The sequence below is a fragment of the Chrysemys picta genome, chromosome 7, assembly GCF_011386835.1.
Source record: "Chrysemys picta bellii isolate R12L10 chromosome 7, ASM1138683v2, whole genome shotgun sequence".
Classification (NCBI taxonomy): Eukaryota; Metazoa; Chordata; order Testudines; family Emydidae; genus Chrysemys; species Chrysemys picta.
The window spans coordinates 114,582,515-114,603,714 of NC_088797.1; the positions used below are offsets into that span (position 1 = coordinate 114,582,515).

Below are 21,200 nucleotides of genomic sequence, written 5' to 3' on the forward strand. Positions count from 1 at the left end.
CAAGCTGGGACTCTGCCCCTGCTTCAGTCAGGCTTCCCCAGCCATGCCCCAAGTCCACCCAATCCAACCCTCCTCCAAACCGGGCTCCCTCCACCACACACTCTGGCTAGCCCTTCCCATCCCCACCCACTCCACACAGAGGTGAGGTGTATCTTAACTACTCATTTTCTGGATTTTAGGGAGAGGGGCTCAGACACCCAAAGATGAGCAAGGTCCCCCAGATCCCAGAATACACAGCCAGCAATGGTGTAGAGCTGAGGTGCAGAACTCCACCATAGTCCAGCATGTACACAGAAGGGCTGACAAGCCCCCAATTCCCTAAACCCCCAACTTCCTCTGCTACCCCTCATATTCTCCAACCCCTCCTGTCTTTTCCCTTCCCACCCTCCCAGTTCCGACCCTCTCCTTTTTAGTTGAGCCCCCAAGCCCTCTTCCCTTCCCTCCACCCATTTCCATTTATCTCCCCTCCCCATAAGAACCCTATCCCTCACTGCAGACCCAACCCTCTCTTCCCTTGTTACCACTTACTCTTGCACCCGTCACCCCTTCCCTCCCAGTGAGCACTCACATGTGTAATTTATTTTCTTTTCAAAAATCGTTACAGCACCTTCTGAGTACTCTGCTACACTTAGATTACATATCTCAAAAAACACTCTTGACAGAGGCAGATTTTTCACAACTGTTTACAGTTCATTCTTAGATTTCTGCCTAGGGTCGATTTCAAACTTCAAAATTGCTAGAATCTGTGAACTTCATAAAATACTATTTTTTGTTTTTACTTTTCTGGGGTCTATATCTCAGAAAACCTTTGTTAAATGGTTCCAAATTTGGATCACTGACCTTACCTCACCACCCCATTAAGCAAACCAAATTTCAAGGCAATATAAGTACCCTACAGTTTTTAGGGCACTTAGAACAATCAAGCTTTAAACTGAAAGCTGGCCTTAATCTTAACTATAGTAGAGCTACTCCTCTGCTATAACGTGTGTATAATATGTGGGTGTGTGAAATAAATGCATTTACTATATTGTGCCTAGGGTGAGCAGATAGCAAGTGTGAAAAATTAGGACACTTTTGGGGAGGGGGGGGAGTTGCGTAAATAAGACAAAGCCCCTAATATCAGGGTTGATAATATCAGGACGTCTGGTCACCCTAATGCCACAAAGCTGATAGAAATGTGATACAAGGCCCGCTTTTCAATATACACTGGTGACTGATACCAATGTCAAATAATAAATCTTATGTTCAGTATTAGAGAGGCCATATGAAGCATATCAACAGTATTAACTCCACAAGTTATTAAATTAGGATTAGTTTGTATCTTACCCCTTTGCCTACAGGATCCAGCAATCTCATCATTTGTTTCTGAATCTCCAGAAGCCTTTCAATACCCTTTAAATTAAATAACAATAGTCAGCCAAAAGAGAATTATTATTTTGCATTAAGAATGTAAATAAAAACATGAGAAAAAAAAATTATTTAAAAAAAACATAGATCCTAATGCCACACATTCCAGTGCAAATTTTTATTCTGTAGGTCTGATTAGCACACACAAAAATCACAAACTATCCATGGCCTTCTGATTTGGTCAAGCTTCTCCAGTGTTAGAGGGCCAGTAGCAGTGGAGCTAGGACCAATGATTCCTTGTCTTGCTGAATGGGAGTAGGCAGAACCCTAAGAAGAACCCTACTTGAATTAACAACCAGCAGACACATTGGTCTGCCCCCTTAAGATCTAAGAGGAGGGGAAAAGCTAGATGACTGCCCCAAAACTCAAAAAGTGATGCAGGCACCAGGAAAGGCGGCTACCTGACTATGCTCCACCCCCATATAACTTCAGCTAAGCGCATGTGCTGAGAGAAAGAGTCCCCAGTGGATAGGATCACAAGCTTGTTGGGGTGATGGTATTCAGGGATCAAATATCATCTGTATATCTGCCCATGCCTACTAATCAGCACTTCCCTAGATCTATCTATGTATGGGCTTGTCTATACAGGGATACTCTGGTAAATTAATCTGAATTAAGTTTTAAAGTGGATTAGTTAAACTGCATGAAACCCCTGGGTGGACGCTCTTATTCAGAATTAAAACGGTCTTAATTTGCTTTAGAGTAATTCACTTTCTAAATCAAAGTGTCCACCCAGAATTTTAATACAGTTTAACTAACCTACTTTAAATTCACACTTTTAGTTAATTTTTCTGAGTGTCTTTTTTGTAGACAAGCCCTATGAGATTAGCATCTAAGCACTTCAGAAACACTTATGTATTTATCTTCCACAACTCTGAAGTAGGAAGATACTGTGATCTCCATTTTACAAGCAAGGAATGGAGGCACAAAGAGGTTAAACTCGCAGAGGAAGGCTGTGGCAGTCAGAAAACAAACCCCAATCTTGAGTCATAGTCTACTGCTTAACCACAAGACCATCCTTCCTCTTCAACTGAATAAGGAAAAGATTAACCTTCCTCCTTCATAAATCCTATGCCTTCATATTCTGTTAATCATGCCTAAAACAGGTGCACTAGTGCAGGCAGAGGTCACAGTTGATAACATAACTACACAGAGGGCACACTATGCTTGCTACTGCATGTTGTAGCAAAGAATCTCTTGTTGCTCCCCCCTCAAGCACCCAGGAGGCATTATGCCTTTGAAAGGCACAATGTCTCTAACTCCATCAATAGGCTATGGTGACAATTATAAACAACAAGAGTAACGCTCAGCTACTTTGTTCAGGTCATTGGCATACAAAACAGAATGTACAGCTTTAATGTAGGCATCTTGTGCAGATATAATGCCACATACTGCTAAGCAAATAAGGTGTTGACCCAGCCTGCCCTTATCCACCCTTCCTGCCCTTTAATGGGTTTCTGTTCTTCTTTGCTTTCCCTTCTACATCATTTCATTTTAAAAACAATTTGTTGGTAAAGATTTTTATATCTTATTGTGTACTTTTCTTGGAGTCATCCTTTAACTGTGTGCTATGCACTGAATGATATGATTTATTACCTATGAATGGCAAGTTTCATTTTATACAAGCCTATTATATGCTCCCATTTTATTACAAAACTCTGCTGCTGCTTTTAATTGAATTGATTCCTGTGATCCACTAGACACACATACTTTATATTTGGAGATCTGCAATATAAAACATTCCATATTCTAACTATTCAGTTCTGCAATAACATTTTGTTAAAGGAACTTTGCCCTCTCCCATAAACAGAAATAAATAATCACATTCTCAGGACTGTATCTAAAAGGTATGAGGTCAATAAGTTATGATGTCATAAACTTCAAGTGAAAATAGTAGCATACAGAACTTGTTTAACTGTTAACTCTGTGGGTGGTATGAGCATCACTTCTTTCATTAACTTCAGTTTTCCAGATGATGATTTTCCACAGCTCAACAGAGTGACCATTGGTAGTGGCACAGTCAACTCCTTAGGCAAATCCTGAAATTGAGAAAGCTATGTGAAAATAAGACTGTTTAACTCTTATTGTTTAACCAAGCGTTTTCTTGTTTATTTTCACTACAGACCTGATCCAAAGCCCAGTGAAGTGAGTGGAAAGATTCCCTCCATTGACCTTAATGAGTTTTGGATGTCATATAAGGAGTCATCTGACAATGGACATCAAACTATACAGCTTTTCACTGAACATTCCTGAAGTACACAACTCTGGAACAGTGACTACAGCTGAGACCAAATGAAAAATATATATATTGACAATTACCTGATCATGTTTCATCAATGCAAGATGTAAGTACAAAGGTGTGTTGTTAATGGTGGCACCAGTTTTAGCAACAGCAAGTGATAATCCTCCAATGGCTATGCTGCCACAGAGCACTGGTTCAATAGGTTCCGCGGGTGAGATTGGTTTCTCTGCAACAGAACTCTTCTTCCCTAATGTGATTAAGAATATTTACTAAATGTTTTCTCAGTTTAAAATTCAGTTGTGTACCTACAATATCAGCATCCTACAAATAAGTAAAATATTGCCATTTAAATTTATGCATATTAACTGACGTACTAATACGATCTTAAGTATTAATTTGATGTTTATTTCAATTAATCAATGCATTTTTTGTTGTATCTTGCAGCTCTCATCACTTGGGATTATCTTGATCTCCAACTGCACAATGCATTCCACCTCCTTTCTGATTTTAAATCCCTCCTCAAAATTCACTTCCTTCAGCTAGCTTTTAACCACTGATCTCTATATCTTATCTTTTACTCTTCTCTGTATTTAGATGTAATAATCTGATCTTTCAAGCTCCATACACAAAGCATGTTTTGCATGTTCTTTGTTTGTTGTAAACCTCATCCCTCCCTTCCTTTCTTGTTCTCATCATTTTCTGCATTTATCTAGTTTACATTATAAGCTCATTGAGACAAAATGCCCCTTCTGTTTTCTGCTAAGCAACATTAAGAAGAATATAGCACCCTTAAGCCATGACCTGAAGAGACCAGATTTTCAAGTGTTCAACACCCACAATTTGGGCTAAATTTTTCAAAAGTGCTCAGCATCCAGTGTATCTCCTTTGAAAATCTTATCATTTATTTTGGTTCCTAAACACATGCTCTTTTGAAAATCTGACCCTTCATACAAGAATCACAGAGCAATTTTCAGTAACAAAATACAAATGCAAGAGTACATTTATAGTATTGTAAGTGAAGATTCACCAAAATAGGACCTGAACTACATTTACAGCATGTGATAGATTATACACCACTTATACCCACAGGGTAAAGAGTAGCACAAATAGGGACGCAGTAAGTGAATGATCAAAAGCTAAAGCAAAGAGTTGTTTTGTTCTCCAAAGTTTCTTTGTAGGAAACTGTCTTTTGTGCCACATGCAACCAGACAGAGTACATTCTAAAACCAGCTAACGGCAGTTGAGTATCTGCTACTGCTTCACTGTGAAAAGTAACAGAGGGTCCTGTGGCACCTTTAAGACTAACAGAAAGACTAAAGGTGCCACAGGACCCTCTGTTACTTTTTACAGATTCAGACTAACACGGCTACCCCTCTGATGCTTCACTGTGAGTCAGTAACCATACCAACTGACTTCTAATAGCCAAAACTGTCTTAAGTAAGTGTAAATTTTTCAATTTTTACATTCAGCAAGAAATCAATTATAACTATTGAAACTAAGTAGTCAATGACAGTTGGGTACCAAAACCCACTAAAACTACTGTGTGAAGCAAAAGATGACATCTGAGGATGGACAATGATAACTGTGGATAGCATATCTAATAATCTAAGTTGAAAAGTAGATGTATATTTGCATTAATGTGCATATCTATAAAGCAATATCAAGAAATTACACTGATCTTACAAGATAAGTAAGAAGACACTAACAAGATAAACGTGATGAGGCATCATCAGCAGCAGAGGTGATGTCTCACTCTCCAATTCCACAGAAAGAAGATAATAGAAAGGAGGCCCTTTCTCTGAGGAAGGCAGCATGTAAGTACTTTTGCTCCTTACTTTTGCCCATATATTTATTACCTTCGGTCTCTACCACCCATTTTCCTTTGCTCATACCACTTTCTCTTCTCCCTCCCCTTCGTCATCTTTATTCTTTCAGCTTTTCCTCTCCACACTGCCTCACTGTCTGATTCCCTCTCTTTGCAGACCCCTCCCTTTTCCTCTGTATTCTGTTTGCCTTCTTACCTCCATTCGTCCCCCTTTCTTCATTCCGTTTCTGTGTTCCCCAATATCTCTTCTCTTCTCCCATTGTTTCTTCTCCCCATCTTCATTCCACTTGCATTTTCCTGTTTATTCCTATGGTTCCCACTTCCTCCCCCGTCATTTTCATTCACATCCTCCTCCATTCTCATTCCCAGGATGAAGAGTGGACCCCTCCTCCCCCACCTGGCTAGGCCAATCATGACCTGGAAAGCGGCTCCGTTTCACTATCCCATGTGGCTGACTGAGCCTGCTTTGTTCTCTTCTCTCCCGGCCCCAAGCTTTGCAGTGGAGATGACTTATTCTCATTGCTGACTGCTGCTCTGGGAGAGAGGAACTGCAGCTAGTGGCCAAGAAGGAGGTCTGGGATACAGTTACAAAAGCACTGTAGAGAAGCACTGCTACCCTTCAGTGCCCATGGGGAGGTACAGAAGGTATGCTAGCATCTTTATTGATTACTATCTTGCAAGAAATATTAGAAGAAAATCAACTAAAACCTAATTTGACTCCTTTTTTTTTGCCAGATGGTGTTACAGCTGATACAGCTGGAATATATGCAGGTGCAGAAATTACTGCTTCTTGTTCTTCCTTTTCAATTGCCTTTCTTTCTTTTTCTTCTTCTACCTTCTTTGCAAAGTATTCACTGATGGGAAAAGAAAAGGCATATGATTAGTTGCTGTCAAGGATGATTCCCCACTCTGGCACTTCGAGTGCAGAAGGTGGGGGCCCGCAAGGATTCTAAAAATTAATACTGGCGACTCCAGGCTTGTATTAAACTCCCAAGGTTACAGCTTCTCTCTGACCTTGGATGGGTAGATGCTGCCACCATCCAAATGCAAAAAAAAAAAAGCCTTTTGAGAACACAGAAAGGTGCACTTGGGAATTACTTCCTGTGGGGTACCCTCAAGCACTTTCACACCCCACTCCAGGGAAGAGCTGAGAAAGAAAAACAAAGGAAATCAGCTGTTGCCACCAGCTAATTAAACAACATATGCACAAACCTCTTAGGGACACAAAAATCCAATCCTGTTCTTAAAAAAGGTAAATTTTATTAAAAACAAAAAGAAAGAAAATACATCTGGAACTTAGGGTTTTTGCTAGATCAAAAAAAAACAATTACAAAAATTAAGCATCAAGATTACTCTCTTGAGTGTCAGCTTAAAGGTTACAAGAAAAACAAAAGCACCTGGGGTTAGCACAGAGGAGTCAATAAGAAATAAAACAAATAAACCTAATCGCATCTTCCTAGACCGTCCCTGACTTATTTACATATCTGGGGCTTCAGATAAACAATCTCTAGGTATGATCTGATGGTTTTTCATACCTGGCTTAAAGTTTCCTACATCATAGTTCAGCCCGGTTCCTGCTCTGTGTATCCTCTTTCCGGAGAACAACAACAAATAGACAAAGGGAAAATTTTTCCCAATTTTAAAAAGTTCTAGCCCTCCCATTGCTCTTTTGGTCAGGTACTTGCTCCCTTTTTTTACCTATATGCTTTTTTAACCCTTTACAGGTAAAGCAGGTAGAGAACAGCTACCAAGAGGGATTTTATAGCTAACTGGCTGGGTTTCCATAAAAGGAAGCTACTCTCCACCTTCATTTATCACAGTTGCTTAAGAATATTATTAGGTAAATGAGGAGCAGGCATGGGCTAGTGGGAAAAGCACATGCTGGGAGATGAAGTAAGATCTATTCATGGTTCTGCTGGTGACTTCTCATGTGAACCTGGGAAAGTCAATAAACTTCTTTGTGCCTCAATCTAGCCATCTCTAAAATATAGGGTTACCATAATCCAGCAAGCAAAAAAGAGGACGGGAGGAGCCCCGCCCCTGTCCTGCCCTAGCCCCACCCCGTCCTGCCCTAGCCCCGCCCCTGCCCCTCCCACTCCCCCCCCTCAGAACCCCAAACCCTCCCCCCGCTCCTTGTCCCCTGACTGCCCCCCAGGACTCCACCCCCTACCTAAGCCTCCCTGCCTCTTGTCCCCTGACTGCCCCCTCCTGAGACCCTCCCCCCATCCTAACTGGCCCCCTAGGATTCTACCCCCTACCTGTACCCTGACTGCCCCAACCCTTATCCACACCCCCACCCCCAGACAGACCCCTGGGACTCCCACGCCCCATCCAACCACTCCCCACCCCCTGACAGCCCCCCCCAGAACTCCCGACCCATCTAAACCCCTCTGCTCCCTATCCCCTGACTGCTCCGATCCCTCTCCCCACTCCTGCCCCCTGACAGCGCCCCCCCAGAACTCCCAAACACACCCCCCGCTCCTTGTCCCCTGACTGCCCCCTCCTGGGACCCCTGCTCCTAACTGCCCTCCAGAACCCCACCCCCTACCTAAGCCTCCCTGTTCCTTGTCCCCTAACTGCCCCCTCCTAAGACCCCCCCCAAATGTCCCCCAGGACCCTACCCTCTACCTGTACCCTGACTGCCCAAAACCTTATCCACACCCCCAGAAAGCCCCCCCTGAACTCCCGACCCCCCCGTCTCTTGACTGCCCCCTCCAAAACCTCCCTGCCCCTTCTCCGACCCTCTGGCCCCCTTGTTGTTGGCCTTTCTTCACCTAATGTCTCGGTGAACTTGCTCAGGAACTGCCTGAGCCGCTGGGCAGCAGCGGGGGAGGAGCTCCAGACTGCCAGAGCCGATCTGCGATGCAGGGAGGGAGGGAGAGAGGGAGGAGGAGGAGCTCTCTCTGGCTGAGTGTCGGAGCCCCAAGTAAGTGACACCGGCTGGCCGGCAGCACTGTTAGCCGCGCGTGCTCTGCATGGGGGGGGAGTCCGGACATTTACAAATTCCCCCCGGATGCTATTTTTAGCTTAAAAAGCCGGACATGTCCGGGGGAATCCGGACGAATGGTAACCCTATAAAATAGGTTTAATAATACACATCACAAAGGGATGTTATAAGGCTTAATAGATATGTACTTTGAAAACTTTGGACAGAAGTAACAGAAGGGCAAAGTATACCTATTCGAATGAGGGTGGCAATGCTGTTTAGTTTAAACCTCATTTTTCAGCTATTTCATAGCCTATTGAATTGAAACTCAGAGGAGATGGCTTAGTGGTCTAAACAACCAGTTTGAAGTGCAAAACCACCTTCAAACCCAGCAAGGTTGACTCAGCTCTTTATCCTTCCGAGGTAAATAATGTGAGCTCTATACAGAGAAGACCCTCAAAAGGAAGACTTATTTGCTTTGCATGGATATTAAAAATCCCATGGCACTTCCCCAAAGTGTCAGAATTTGGCTTAATTTGCTTATCCAAAAGGTAATCTTTCTCTAGAGTTGAGCTCTGGTTATATGGCTGCTGCTTTAGAAGTGGCTGCATTTTAGCTGTTTGTATACAATGGAAGCAACACATAGAGTGAAATTCACCCCAGTGCAGTGGGAATAAGGCCATATAAGTGGTAAATCAATGTTTTGTTCAGGCCTCCATCAATTAGATGAATTTCATCCATAGTGAAGCTTCACTCCACTAAGTATGTTCCACAGAGCTAATTTTCTTGGAATGCAACAGTTTATACGCGTCAGGTATATGAGGTACTCCATTCCAACAGGTAGAAAGGAAGCCCTGGCTCCCAGTCTTCCTGCAGCTGCTCCTGTTAGAAGGCTGATCGCTTCCAAGAGGTAGCTGCCAGTAAGTCTTACAACTGCAGAGGATGAGGAGAGGTCATACCACCATTCCCAGAGTGAAGAGCAGTCAATCTTTAGCCAGATAGGCCTTCTCCTATTACAGTGAGACTCCATTCATAAAGAAGGGTTTTGGTGAAGGAAAAAAAATTCAGTTTATAGTATGATTTGGGATGAAAAATGTTATATATTGTACATGAAAAATAGTATTAGACAATTCCCAAGACAAACTTTTTTTTTTTTAAACTGTTCAACTAAATCTGCAGGAGGGTTTGATGCTAGGAAAATCAAAACACCTTTTGGGACACTTCAGGTTAGCCTATATTTTTTTCTTACGAAAGACCAGATAAATGTGTTATATATGGAAAAATATTACTATTCTCCACTGCTTCATAATTTCTCTAAGATCAGAAGAAGTTTGTTTGGAAAAATGGAAATGAACTTGATTACAGAATAGGTATTTTCCGAGGAAGCATAAAACAGAAATCAGAATCTTAAAACAGAAACAAAAGGAGGTTGATAATGATCCCAAGGTAAGAGCTTTAGATAGCCTCTCAGAGTGGTCTACTTTGAAAGAGTACTCCAACAAAACCAGAGACTTGTAAATACACTATGTGGGAAATTAATCTCAGTGCTGAGGGCCCATGGAAGGCCTTTCACACCACTTATGTCCTGCAGGACACTAGAGGCAGTGGCCGAGCTGCTGGCTGAGTAAGATTCCAACCAAAGCTCCATGAGCTGCTGAGGGAAAGACCACTGGATCTGTACTACCGCATACTGAAATCAATGGAAAGACTCCCACTGACTTCAGTGGGCACTGGATCAGTTCCTTACATGGATCCAATGTGTGGGGACTGTGGCTGATATTCCAGGTCATGTCCAAAAGCAGGGTGTGTGTGTATTGGAGGTGTATTCCTAACTCCCATCTTTGTATTCTGCACAATGCTGGTTTATCTGGATTTTGTGCAGGCTGGCATGAACTTCACATTATATAAATATACAGCACTGGAAATAATATAGTGCAAGGCTTCTAGTGGTAATAATATCTAGAAATATTGTGTAGAAAGAATTAGGACTAACATTAGAAAAAATATTGAGATTTTGCGCAAATTATTTATTTACAATACAATTATTTGCAATAATTTGTTTTACTACAGTAAAAATCAGTGAAATAATATGCAAGACCTACCCAAGCAGCTCATCAACTTTACACTGGTCAGCAGGTTGCAGGTCTCTGAGCATTTCATTCAGTGATCCATTTATCCATTCCAGGGCTCTATTAATAGAGTCATTTCTTTCTTTCTCATCAGCATCAATTGCTTCAGGTGAAGCATTTTCAAGGATTTCAGAGTGAGAAGAGACCACAATGGAACAAATGCTCTGCAAAATGATTGTGAAAAGCTTACAGACTCTTCCATTTCTAACTTTGAAATGTCACTTTAAAAGATTAAAATGATATAGACTTATACATATCCCCTCTCCCCAGCAACTTAATTGATCCCGTAATTCAGGCTTTTTCTTGGTTTCTCGTACGTCTGCACTTACAGCTTTCCATCTAATATTCTCAAACCATTTATGAATATTACTTATGTGTTAATTCTCCTGTCACATAATTTTTACACTCATTTTATAGGATGGTAAAGTAGTGACTGGCCCTGAGCCTGCAGATCTGATCAATGCCAACAGAATTTACACCTACATGGTGCCTCAGTCCAATCCCAATTCAGTGAGGCTTTGCATGGAGATAGGGATCAGATTGCAGAATCTGGACCTAAAGCAGTAACAGCACCAGGAATAGAACCCAGGAGTCCTAGTTTGTGTTTTAACCATTAGAATGCTATTTTCACTGTAAGAAAAGGTGGGTGAGGTAATATCTTTTATTGAACAAACTTCTTTTGGCAAGAGAGACAAGCATTCAAGCTTACTCAAAGCTCTTCAGGTCTGCTGAAGTGTGAACGTCTCTGTGTAAGTTAGTGTTTTTCCAGATCTTTCAGCAATAGAAATTCTTTACAAATATTACTGACAATAGATTGCCAAATGTACAAAACAAAATTTTAAAAAAGATGACCATAGGTAACTTTAAAAAAAAATTCAAAACCTTGCATCCATTTCCTCTTCTGAAATAAGCATCTGCCAAAATAAGTTTCAGAAGTGTTGTTTAACTGGCAATATTATAGGAAGATGTGCCTATAAATTACATTAACAACTGAGGGTGAACAAGTATAAATGCTGGTGAATCATGGTTAAGGATACAATTCTGTCACAGAGGTAATGGATTCTGTGACTTTCCGGGACCTAGAGCAGCTATCAGCCCTGGAGCCACCAGAACAGTGGCCCCAGAATAGCTGGCAGTTGGCCAGCCCCAGGCTTGCTGGAACAGCGGTCCCCGGCCCACTGGAGCAGCAGCTGGGATTGGATCAGCCCCTGTGGGGCTGGATCAGCAGTGGCCAGCCCCTGCCGCAGGAGCAGCAGCAGGGTTGTGAGCAGCGGAAAGCCCCGGCGGCACTGTTTGTCACTCTCTATCCACCCGGGTATTTTTAGTAAAAGTCAGGGACAGGTCGTGGGCTTCCACAAATTTTTGTTTATTGCCCACAACCTGTCCCTGACTTTTACTAAAAATACCCATGACAGAATCTTAACCTTAATCATGATACAAGAGCTGTCTATTGTTGCAGTCAAAAGTGTCATATAATGACAATGTGACCTTTAAAATGAACTCCATTTTGATCAGTGACTAACTACTGTGCATCCTTTACAGATTTCCTAAGGATGATTGCATTAAGGATCAAAGAGTCCTGTGGCACCTTATAGACTAACAGATATATTGGAGCATAAGCTTTCATGGGTGGATACCCACTTCGTCAGACACATGCATCTGACGAAGTGGGTATTCACCCACAAAAGTTTATGCTCCAATACATCTGTTAGTCTATAAGGTGCCACAGGACTCTTTGTTGCTTTTTACAGATCCAGACTAACACGGCTACCCCGCTGATACTCTGCATTAAGGATGTTAGACAAAATGAACCTTAAATACTTTTCAAACTGGGTTAAAAAAATACATAAATTGTCTCCTTTTCTGAGCATTTTCAATGAAGTACAGTAACTCCTCACTTTAAGTCGTCCTGGTTAACGTTGTTTCGTTGTTACGTTGCTGATCAATTAGGGAACATGCTTATTTAAAGTTGTGCAATGCTCCACTCTTATGTTGTTCGGCTGCCTGCTTGCTCCACAGCTGGCAACCTCCCTACGCCCCCCCTCCTCTCCCCACAGCACCTCCTGCCCACCGGCAGATGCCGTGGATCAGCGCCTTCCCCCGCCTCCTGCCCACAGCAATCAGCTGGCTTGCGGCGTTTTGGGGGGGGGGGAGGAGCAAGTACTCGGCACGCAGGCTCCCCCTCCCTCCCCGTCTCCCGAACGAACGCCGCAAGCTAGCTGATTGCCCCGGGCAGGAGGCGGGGGGGAGGGAGGGGGAGCCTGCGCCAAGTCCTCGCTCCTCCTTCCTGCCTCCTAAATGCAAGCCAGCTGATTGCCCCAGGCAGGAAGGAGGGGGGAGGAGCGAGGACTCGGCGCGCCTCCCCCCTCCCTCTCCTGCCCGTGGCAATCAGCTGGCTTGCAGCGTTTAGAAGTGGGGGGGAGGAGTGTGGGAAGTAAAAGGGGAGGAGGTGGGGGGGGGGAGAAGAGGCAGGTCAAGGATGGGGGCTTGGGGGAAGGGGAGGAGTGGGTGGGCTGAGGGTTGAGCCCCCCTCCCTCCACCCGGTGCTTACAGAGTAGGGGAAGCTGCTGCTGCGCAACGTGCTTCTCCTAGCCTACAGCACCTTCAGCCTCCTTGCGTGCCTCATCTCCAGTGCCTGTGGGCTGTGCCTGTGAGGGGTAAGGCAGGGGCACCTCCCAACTATAGTACAGTACCTGTATTAAATTACTTGTTTAAAATGTATATAATGCCTTTTGCCTGGCAAATCTTTTTCCCCATGGAACCTAATCCCCCCTATTTACATTCATTCTTATGGGGAAATTGGATTCGCTTAACATCGTTTCACTTAAAGTCGCATTTTTCAGGAACATAAGTACAATGTTAAGTGAGGAGTTACTGTAAATCATAGCTCTACTTCTAGGAGAGTGTAAACAGCTACCATCTGTAGTGAAGTAGAGACAAGGTGGGTGACGTAATATCTTTTATTGGACCAACTTCTCTTGGTGAGAGAGACAAGCTTTTAAACTTACATAGAGCTTTTCTTCAGTTCAAGGAGTATCACAGCTATATATAAGGTGGATCAGGTTGTTTAGCATAACTAGTTAACACATGTTTCAATGGACCATTCAAGGTGAAGGGTCTATTACCATACCTCCATTCACTGGGGGTTGGGAAGGGGTAAAAAAAAAAGTAGCTTGGGGGTAGCGGGTTGTTAGTGGGATATAGATTGTTGTAATAAGCCATAAATCCAGTGTCTCTATTCAGCCATCTATGGAAAAACCCTGGATGCTAATGTGGAATAATGCTAATGTGAGGGGAACTCAGCACTAGTCTTGAATTTCTGGAACACACAACAATATTTTGAATGGAGTGAAACGTACATTTCCCTAAACTCACAGGGTGAAAACATGAACTGTGTTAATACTAGACTGCATGCTTTTTTTCTGGAATACAGTTGTGCAATAGGAATAGAAAGATATGTAGCTCAAAACATATGAATGAAAATAAATGTACAGGAGAAAACACGCAGAGCTATCTCCAAGAACAGGGACAGCCCTGATCCTGCAAACACATATATGTATATTTTTAAGCACATGAGTAATTCTGTTGACTTCCGTGGGGCTACTGAGGAGGACAGGAGCCTCCTCTAGCATATTACCAGTGTAAGAAGACTCAGAAAGGTGCCACTGAGACATTTTAAAGAAAGAAAAGCAAGACACAGAACTGCAAAACTCATGTTCTGTAGGGGGGATGAGTTAAATTAGGGTCCAAGTCTGAGAAATGCTAAAAGCTATCTCCTGTCGCCATTGGAGTCAAGAGGAGTTTTTGCTTATGGTTACTACGGCAGTATAACAGGGCAAGGACCAGGGTACAATTATATGACAAACGACAACATACATAAATGTAATATCAGATGTGGGTTACAAATTAAAATATAAACAAAGCATTATTATTCCAAAACCAGTAAATACTGTATAATAGTCAGGGGTAGTGCAATGTAGTTAATTTTCACCAGAGTTTTGGTACTTCTGACTTACAAAAGTAATTCATTCAGGAACTTGATCCAAATTTAACTCCTCCATTTTGTCTCATTAATTAAAATGACCCATCATTAACAATGGTGGAGATGAGCATCTCTCTGTAATGTCCTGTTAGGATATGTAACAAAATAAGATGTAGCTCATACCTTCTCATGGTTTTTAACTGTGCAAAATATTTCCACTTCTAATGTTGGTCGACCAACTCCATCAAGGACCTTCCTTCCAATTAATTTGCATATTACTGGAGGTTTTGAAAATGTAGAGAAGTAGTTAGCCTTGAAAAAGAGAGAGAGTTTGATTAAAAATATCAATTTCTGTGTAAATAAGTCTTTCATTTTATGTTAGTACTAAATCCATCATTGGGTAAATCTATTTTTGTGTCTTGATATTCATCAGGATACTTTACTATTCTTACTCCTATATTGTGTGCTTCAGAGCCAGCCACTCTAGAACCTGGGCTTATACTTTCTGCTGGCAATCTACATAGCACTATTCATTTCTATTCAGGTTCATATTGTGACAGGTATTACAGCCCCATGCCATATATCTGGGGACTATTGTATTAATTTATGAATGGTTTATGTATGATTGTGTCCTACTTCATGGGGGAGGGTTACCACAGCTCCTCCAGAAATTTAAAAACAGTCGGAGCTGACTACTCCTAGGATTATATGCAACTCCAAGACATACCATACCCTGGGGTGGTTTGCATATACTGCTTTAGGCTGAGTTTTCCAAGACTAGGAAATAAAGAAAGGGCTTTTGGTATAAAAGAATGAGTTTGAATTCACCTGTGACCTCCTTTTGATTCAGCAAATGGACAGGACCATAGATCCTAGGAGGACACCAACCCTGGAGGGAAGGGTTGGAAGAGTGTTGACCTATCTGGGCCCCCTAGGACGGATGGATGATTTCTGGTATGTTTGTTAATAAGCATGTCAGAACTTTCATTGTTTTTTATGTTTTCTCTGTGATGCTTTTACCCTAAGAATAAATGTGCTCTGCTGAGAAAAAGCTGCATGGTAACTTGTAATTAGGCTTGGCAGGATTCAGTTTTAATCAATAACAGTCAGTAAACATCCATTTCAGCTGAAACACTGCAGTCAACTGAAAAAATATCAGTTGGTACCAGATGGGGCATCTGTAGGGATCTGGTGTCGCTGGCTTTGCAGCAGTGCAGGGAGCCCTCTGCAACCCTGCTGTCATGGGAGTGAGTAAGCTGGTGTCAGCGAGGGGGGAGGCCACTCCACTGCTGAATGCCTCCTGTGGCAGTACAGGGAGCCCTCAATAGCCCTTGTGGCACAGGAGTGCTAAGAGACTCTGTTCTGCCCTGCCAGGAACGCACCCTCCCCCACACTTTGTGCCTGCAGGGATTGGGTGTCACCAGCCTTGCAGCTCTGTTGTCACTGTAGCGAGGGAGCAGGGCCATGACACCAGAGCTGCAGAAAGCTTCCTGCATGGGCACATGACTGGTGACACCTGATCCCTGCAGGCACAATGTGCGGGGGGATGCTGTGGTTGTCATCATCTAGAGAAGCAGAGACCACCAGCCAGAACTGCAAAGATGAGGATGAGCCCCCAGCTATAGGGGAGGCCATCCTGCTGCTGAACAGTTCCTGCTCAGGAACAGCTCCCACACCTCTGGCTGGTGAGTGAGTGGGTGGGGTCGGTGACGTCCAATCCCTGCAGACACGTGGAGTTGTTGTCCCCGGACATGGTGGTGGCTCTGTCCCTGGATGACAACTCTGCCTCATGGCCCTAGTCTGGCCTGAGCTCTGCTTTCCCTCATCAGGACCCCAGCCTTCCCTGCACCTTGTGCCTGCAGGGATCCAGTGCCACTGGCTCCTCAGCTATGCAGGGAACCCTCTGCAGCTCTGCTATCATGGCTCCATTCGCTCATGCACCAATCAAGACTGTGGGAGCCATTCCCAGGCAGGAACGGTTCAGCAGTGGGGTAGCCTCCCCGTGGCTGGGGCTCATGCTCCTCCTTACCAGCCCTGGCTGGGAGTCTCTACTCCAAATGCAGGGGGCCAGGACAACTGAAGCTTACACCACACCTTGCACCCTCGGGTCTTTGGCCCCTCAGCTTCACAAGGACCTCCTGCATCCCCACTGTCAGCACTGCTCTAATCTGAACACTACCCCGCACAGCTGTTAAAATAAAAAAATAGTTAAATAAAAAAAAAATCTTAAAAATGCAAACTGATCATCAAAAAAATCTTAAATAAAAAACAATAATCCAAAATTAGAAAAAAAATAAACATTTAGAATCCTAGAATATCAGGGTTGGAAGGGACCTCAGGAGGTCATCTAGTCCAAGCCCCTGCTCAAAGCAGGGCCAATTCCCAACTAAATCATCCCAGGCAGGGCTTTGTCAAGCCTGACCTTAAAAACCTCGAAGGAAGGAGATTCCACCACCTCCCTAGGTAACCGATTCCAGTGCTTCACCACCCTCCTAATGAAAAAGTTTTTCCTAATATCCAACCTAAACCTCCCCAACTGCAACTTGAGACCATTACTCCTTGTTCTGTCATCCGGTACCACTGAGAACAGTCTAGATCCATCCTCTTTGGAACCCCCTTGTAACTGCTGGCAATACACTGTTCATAGCCCTCAGAAAGAAAGCAACACACAGGTGCTGGCTGTTAGACCGAATGGCTTGTTGAGGATATCCCAGTGTTTGGCAGGGGGTATGCATCCTTAAAGCTCCTGGTCAGAAGGGTGTGGAACATGGGTCCCTGCCCAGAGCCAGGTGATGGCTGTAAGACTGGGCAATCCTGGAGTGGATCATGGAGGAGGAATACAGGTGCAGTTACTCCTGAAACTGACACACAAAATAAGCCCCTCACTGCCTGATGGCCCACTGAGGAGTTTCTGATGTTGCAGGTGTAGGGCACTCTGACCTTGAATAAGCCGTGTGAAAAAAGACTGTACCTGTCTGTCTCTAGAAAGCAGAGGGGGAAAGGCAGAGGAGAGAGCCTACTCAGGAACAATTCTGCTAAAGCCATTTGGAGGATGACTCACAGGATCTGGCCTTAAAGGAGCATTAAATATCCTGTAACACTTCTTAATGTATTAGTTAACTGGTCAAGTAAATATTAACGTACAGTACTTTGAAGATGTAAAATGTTATAGATCACATTTAAGCTCTAAGTGTTTCTGAAAAAAACACTATCAAACAATCCTGGAGGCTCAAAAAAGCCACCCTATTTCAAAAAGAGTTTCTCATATGCAGTGCTGTGCATACACTGTTACTGAGTGCATCATGTCTGCCACTTTTGCCTTCATTGTTGTATGCAGTGTGGCTGTAGCTGTGTTGGTCCCAGGATATTAGAGACAATGTGGGTGACATAATATCTTTTATTGAACCAACTTTTGTTGGTCTCTTGTCTATCTCACCAACAGAAGTTGGTCCAATAAAAGATATTACCTCACCCGCCTTATCACTTTTGCCTTCATAATATAAGTTAATTAGAGGAAGAATATTTCTAAGTTTATAGAGGAAGCAAATGAGAGATCTAACTTCAAGAAAGAGGACAGAGAAAAAAGGATTGTTTGTGAATGCTTCTCTTGCCCAAGAGAAGCATTTCATCTTCTCAGCTTTTTTTCAGCTGAATATGTAGGTGATATCACAAGCTGACTTGGTCAAGATGCCATAGGAATCATTAGTTATTTACAGTTGAGTTCCATCTGGGTTAATATGGTAAATGCCCAAGAGGGAAAAGACAAGACAAGACTAAGAACTAAAGAGAGCTGGTCTTAGCAAAGAAGAGGAACCATCACCAAATCCAGGGAGTGATTTGCGAGGTAGGAAGTGAACCATAACATGTGGAAACTAGAAACACCAGCGTAGCTATGGATGCAATCCTGGTGAATAGAGTGGTACACAGTGTGGAAAGCTGCAGTGAGGAGGCAGAGGTATACCTAACAAGTATCCTAAAAAAAATCAACTATCACAAGCATGACAGAATTTTGTTTGATTTACCTTCTTTCTAGTAAAACATAATCTAGAACAGTGGTTCTCAAACTTTTGTACTGGTGACCCCTTTCAAATAGCAGGCCTCTGAGTGCGGCTCCCCTTATGAATTAAAAACACTTTTTTATATATTTATCATTATAAATGCTGGATGCAAAGCGGGGTTTGGGGTGGAGGCTGACAGCTCGCAACCCCCCATGTAATAACCTCACAACCCCCTGAGGGGTCCTGACCCCCAGTTTGAGAACCCCGATCTAGAACTAGTGGTCACACCTTATCAGGGAGATAATGAAACTTGAGGTCAACATAGAACAATGCAGTGAATAATGCCTGAGATGTAAGACTTCATTATCCTAGAGAGATTTGTGTAGGAGGAAGCATTGGAAGGCAACCTTTTTAAAACAGCTTCTAGAGTATGGTGTTGGCCATTCCACTATTATACTGAGAGGATATTTTATTGGCCACACTAGTTCTCTGCTGCTAGCCAGAGCTTTGTTGAACAGCTGCAGGGTAAAGCTCGCCTGATTCTTGTCCATTTCACCGAGGCCCACAGGGATCAGAATACCAATAGCAGTGTGAAAACTAACCAGATTCCCTTTATCTTCATTCTTATGATGCTTGGCAGAGGTTTGCACAACAGTTGTGGCTGTGGGAGCATCTGCCTACAGTCTCAGAAGAAAATCCTTTGCAATCTCTTGTTAGTTCAAAATTCAATCGAGCTAGCTTAACATGATTGAATAGCTCTGTTAAAGGGCCACCTAATGCTGCCGTTCCAGCAGTGACAAACCTAAGCATGCAAAAACCATGCCCCACGCCTCAAACTGTGACAAATCTGTTTTAAGCTAAATAAAAGGAAGGGTCATTTTGTCCTCTGGTTTCTGGTGCAGGTAGGTAGGTAGGTCTCATTATTAAGCTTTGCTCCACAACCAGAAGGGCTGATAACTCTTTTGGTGAGAAACTGAAATTGTCACCTAATCCCGAGAATCCAGGAGCTGAGGCTTTATGAAAAATAGCAAAGAGCTGAGCCTGGCGATAATGTGATGTGAGCTGGTACCCTTAGGCTCGAGCACCATCTCACGGGAAGGTCAGCCAGGTGGAGGCTGGAGTGCTCACTAGGTGATGCTGCAGCAGCCCAGGCCAGGAGGCGGGGTACCCCCAGGACCACCTGCCTCATCCCTCCACCCCTGCTACAGCGGGTAAGCCTCGTTCTCACTCCCTCCCGCTGAGCAGAGGTCCTAGCCTCAACCTTACCCCGCCCACTTTCCATTTCGCGGGGGATTATGGGATCTGTCAAGGGGGGGGGGCGGGGAGAGGTAGTGCAGCGCCTGCGCATTAGCCCCCTCCCTCCCCGCGCACTACTCCCCCACCGGTAGGTACCAGATGGCCGTAGAGGTCCGCAGGACGCAGGTAGAACGTGGCGTTGAGCGCCTCCTCCAGCCGTTGCGGGACCTCGTTGCTCCGATAATACTCGGCCGCCTGGTGTCTGAGTTCGGGGAGGTCCCGCCGCCGCCGCTCGCGTTCCCCGCCGGGCTCCATGGGGCTGAGGAGGCTGCTGCTAGGAGACGGAGCGCGTCCCCTCAACGCCGACTTCTCGCGCGACAGCTGCCGCCGCGGCGGTTGCCTTCCGCGCGCCCTCTGGGAGGAGTCGGGGGTCAGACCCCGCCCCCACGCTCTCCTGGCCCTCGGCCTCCCGGGTTCTCTCCCCGCCTCTGCCAGTGAGCTGCTGTGTGGCCCTGGGCAAGTCACCTACCGGCCCTTCAGCTTTCCCCGGGAGCCCAACGGGGATGAGGGTATTTGCTCTGTCTCATAAGTGGGCTACAGTGACTAGTGCGTGGAGGTGGCAGGTGTCATGGCTGTGTGAACAGCTGGGAATTAAGGAAGAGGATTGGACTTGCCCTGGCTATAAACTGCCACGTTGCTGGGCTTGCTGTGGTTAGAGAGTCAGATGTCTACAACTCTTCTTTTTCACGGTGGAGGGTCCGCGCTCTCTCTTAGACTCTTCCAGGGGTTGGTTTATGATCTTTAATGCTAGACACTTTCAAGCGAGTTCCCTTTTGTAGTAAAAGAGTCTTTGAACAACAAAATTGCGCAAGATTAACATCCTGAAAGAGACACAGATTATAGCTTGTGAAATATCTAGTGAGGACAAAGCTGCTAAGTGCCCCAGTAACTTTACTTCTGCTTTTAAAAATCCTTTACATTCAATGAAAAAAGATCATTCAGGCTGTGAAATGTTTCATTTGTAGTCTACAATTTCTCACCAAAAAACTTTCACTTTGTTGCCTGGTTCATTGGTAATTTTGTTGAAGTAACTGAAAATGGAGACTTAAAATGCTATTAGCAGCACACTTCCTCCGTTCTAAAACCAATAGACCTTGCTCATTGTATGTTCACTTCTCTGGGGTGGGTGGTAATGAAGAAAAATCCCTACACAGTTATTTTCTTTTGCCTTTGAAATATCACAGTACTTCTCTGAGGACATAATCCCTCTTCCTATGGCTGCTTTCTCAGAAGAATCTTCTGAACCGACCCCAGGCATTCCTTAAAGGAAGTGCCATGGTGAGAGTTATTTGGATTTTCCCACTGTTACAATCTAACAAATCGAAAATAAAATTCCTCAAACCAGTTTCAGATTACTAAAATGTTAATTTCTTGCCTTATGCCTTCTATAAGGCT

The 21,200-nt window shown here is 43.9% G+C and overlaps 1 protein-coding gene across 4 annotated transcripts in view; it reads right to left on the minus strand.

The window, feature by feature from the left end:
- The window catches only part of ENO4 (enolase 4), a 35,522-nt gene extending 15,354 nt beyond the window's left edge, over positions 1 to 20,168 (minus strand). For 2 of the 4 annotated variants that reach the window (XM_008166315.4, XM_008166314.4), the window contains exons 1-7: positions 19,902 to 20,167; positions 14,695 to 14,823; positions 10,503 to 10,693; positions 6,183 to 6,328; positions 3,727 to 3,896; positions 3,315 to 3,461; positions 1,327 to 1,392 (exon numbers count right to left, since the gene is read on the minus strand). In XM_008166315.4, coding sequence (XP_008164537.2) covers positions 1,327 to 1,392; positions 3,315 to 3,461; positions 3,727 to 3,896; positions 6,183 to 6,328; positions 10,503 to 10,693; positions 14,695 to 14,823; positions 19,902 to 20,060 — 1,008 coding nt within the window. In that variant the 5' untranslated portion in view covers positions 20,061 to 20,167. Of the gene's footprint in view, positions 1 to 1,326; positions 1,393 to 3,314; positions 3,462 to 3,726; positions 3,897 to 6,182; positions 6,329 to 10,502; positions 10,694 to 14,694; positions 14,824 to 19,901 lie in introns of all 4 variants that reach the window. The other 2 variants (XM_065552391.1, XM_005310352.5) reach the window with 2 other exon arrangements.
- Between the last annotated feature and the right edge of the window lie 1,032 nt (positions 20,169 to 21,200).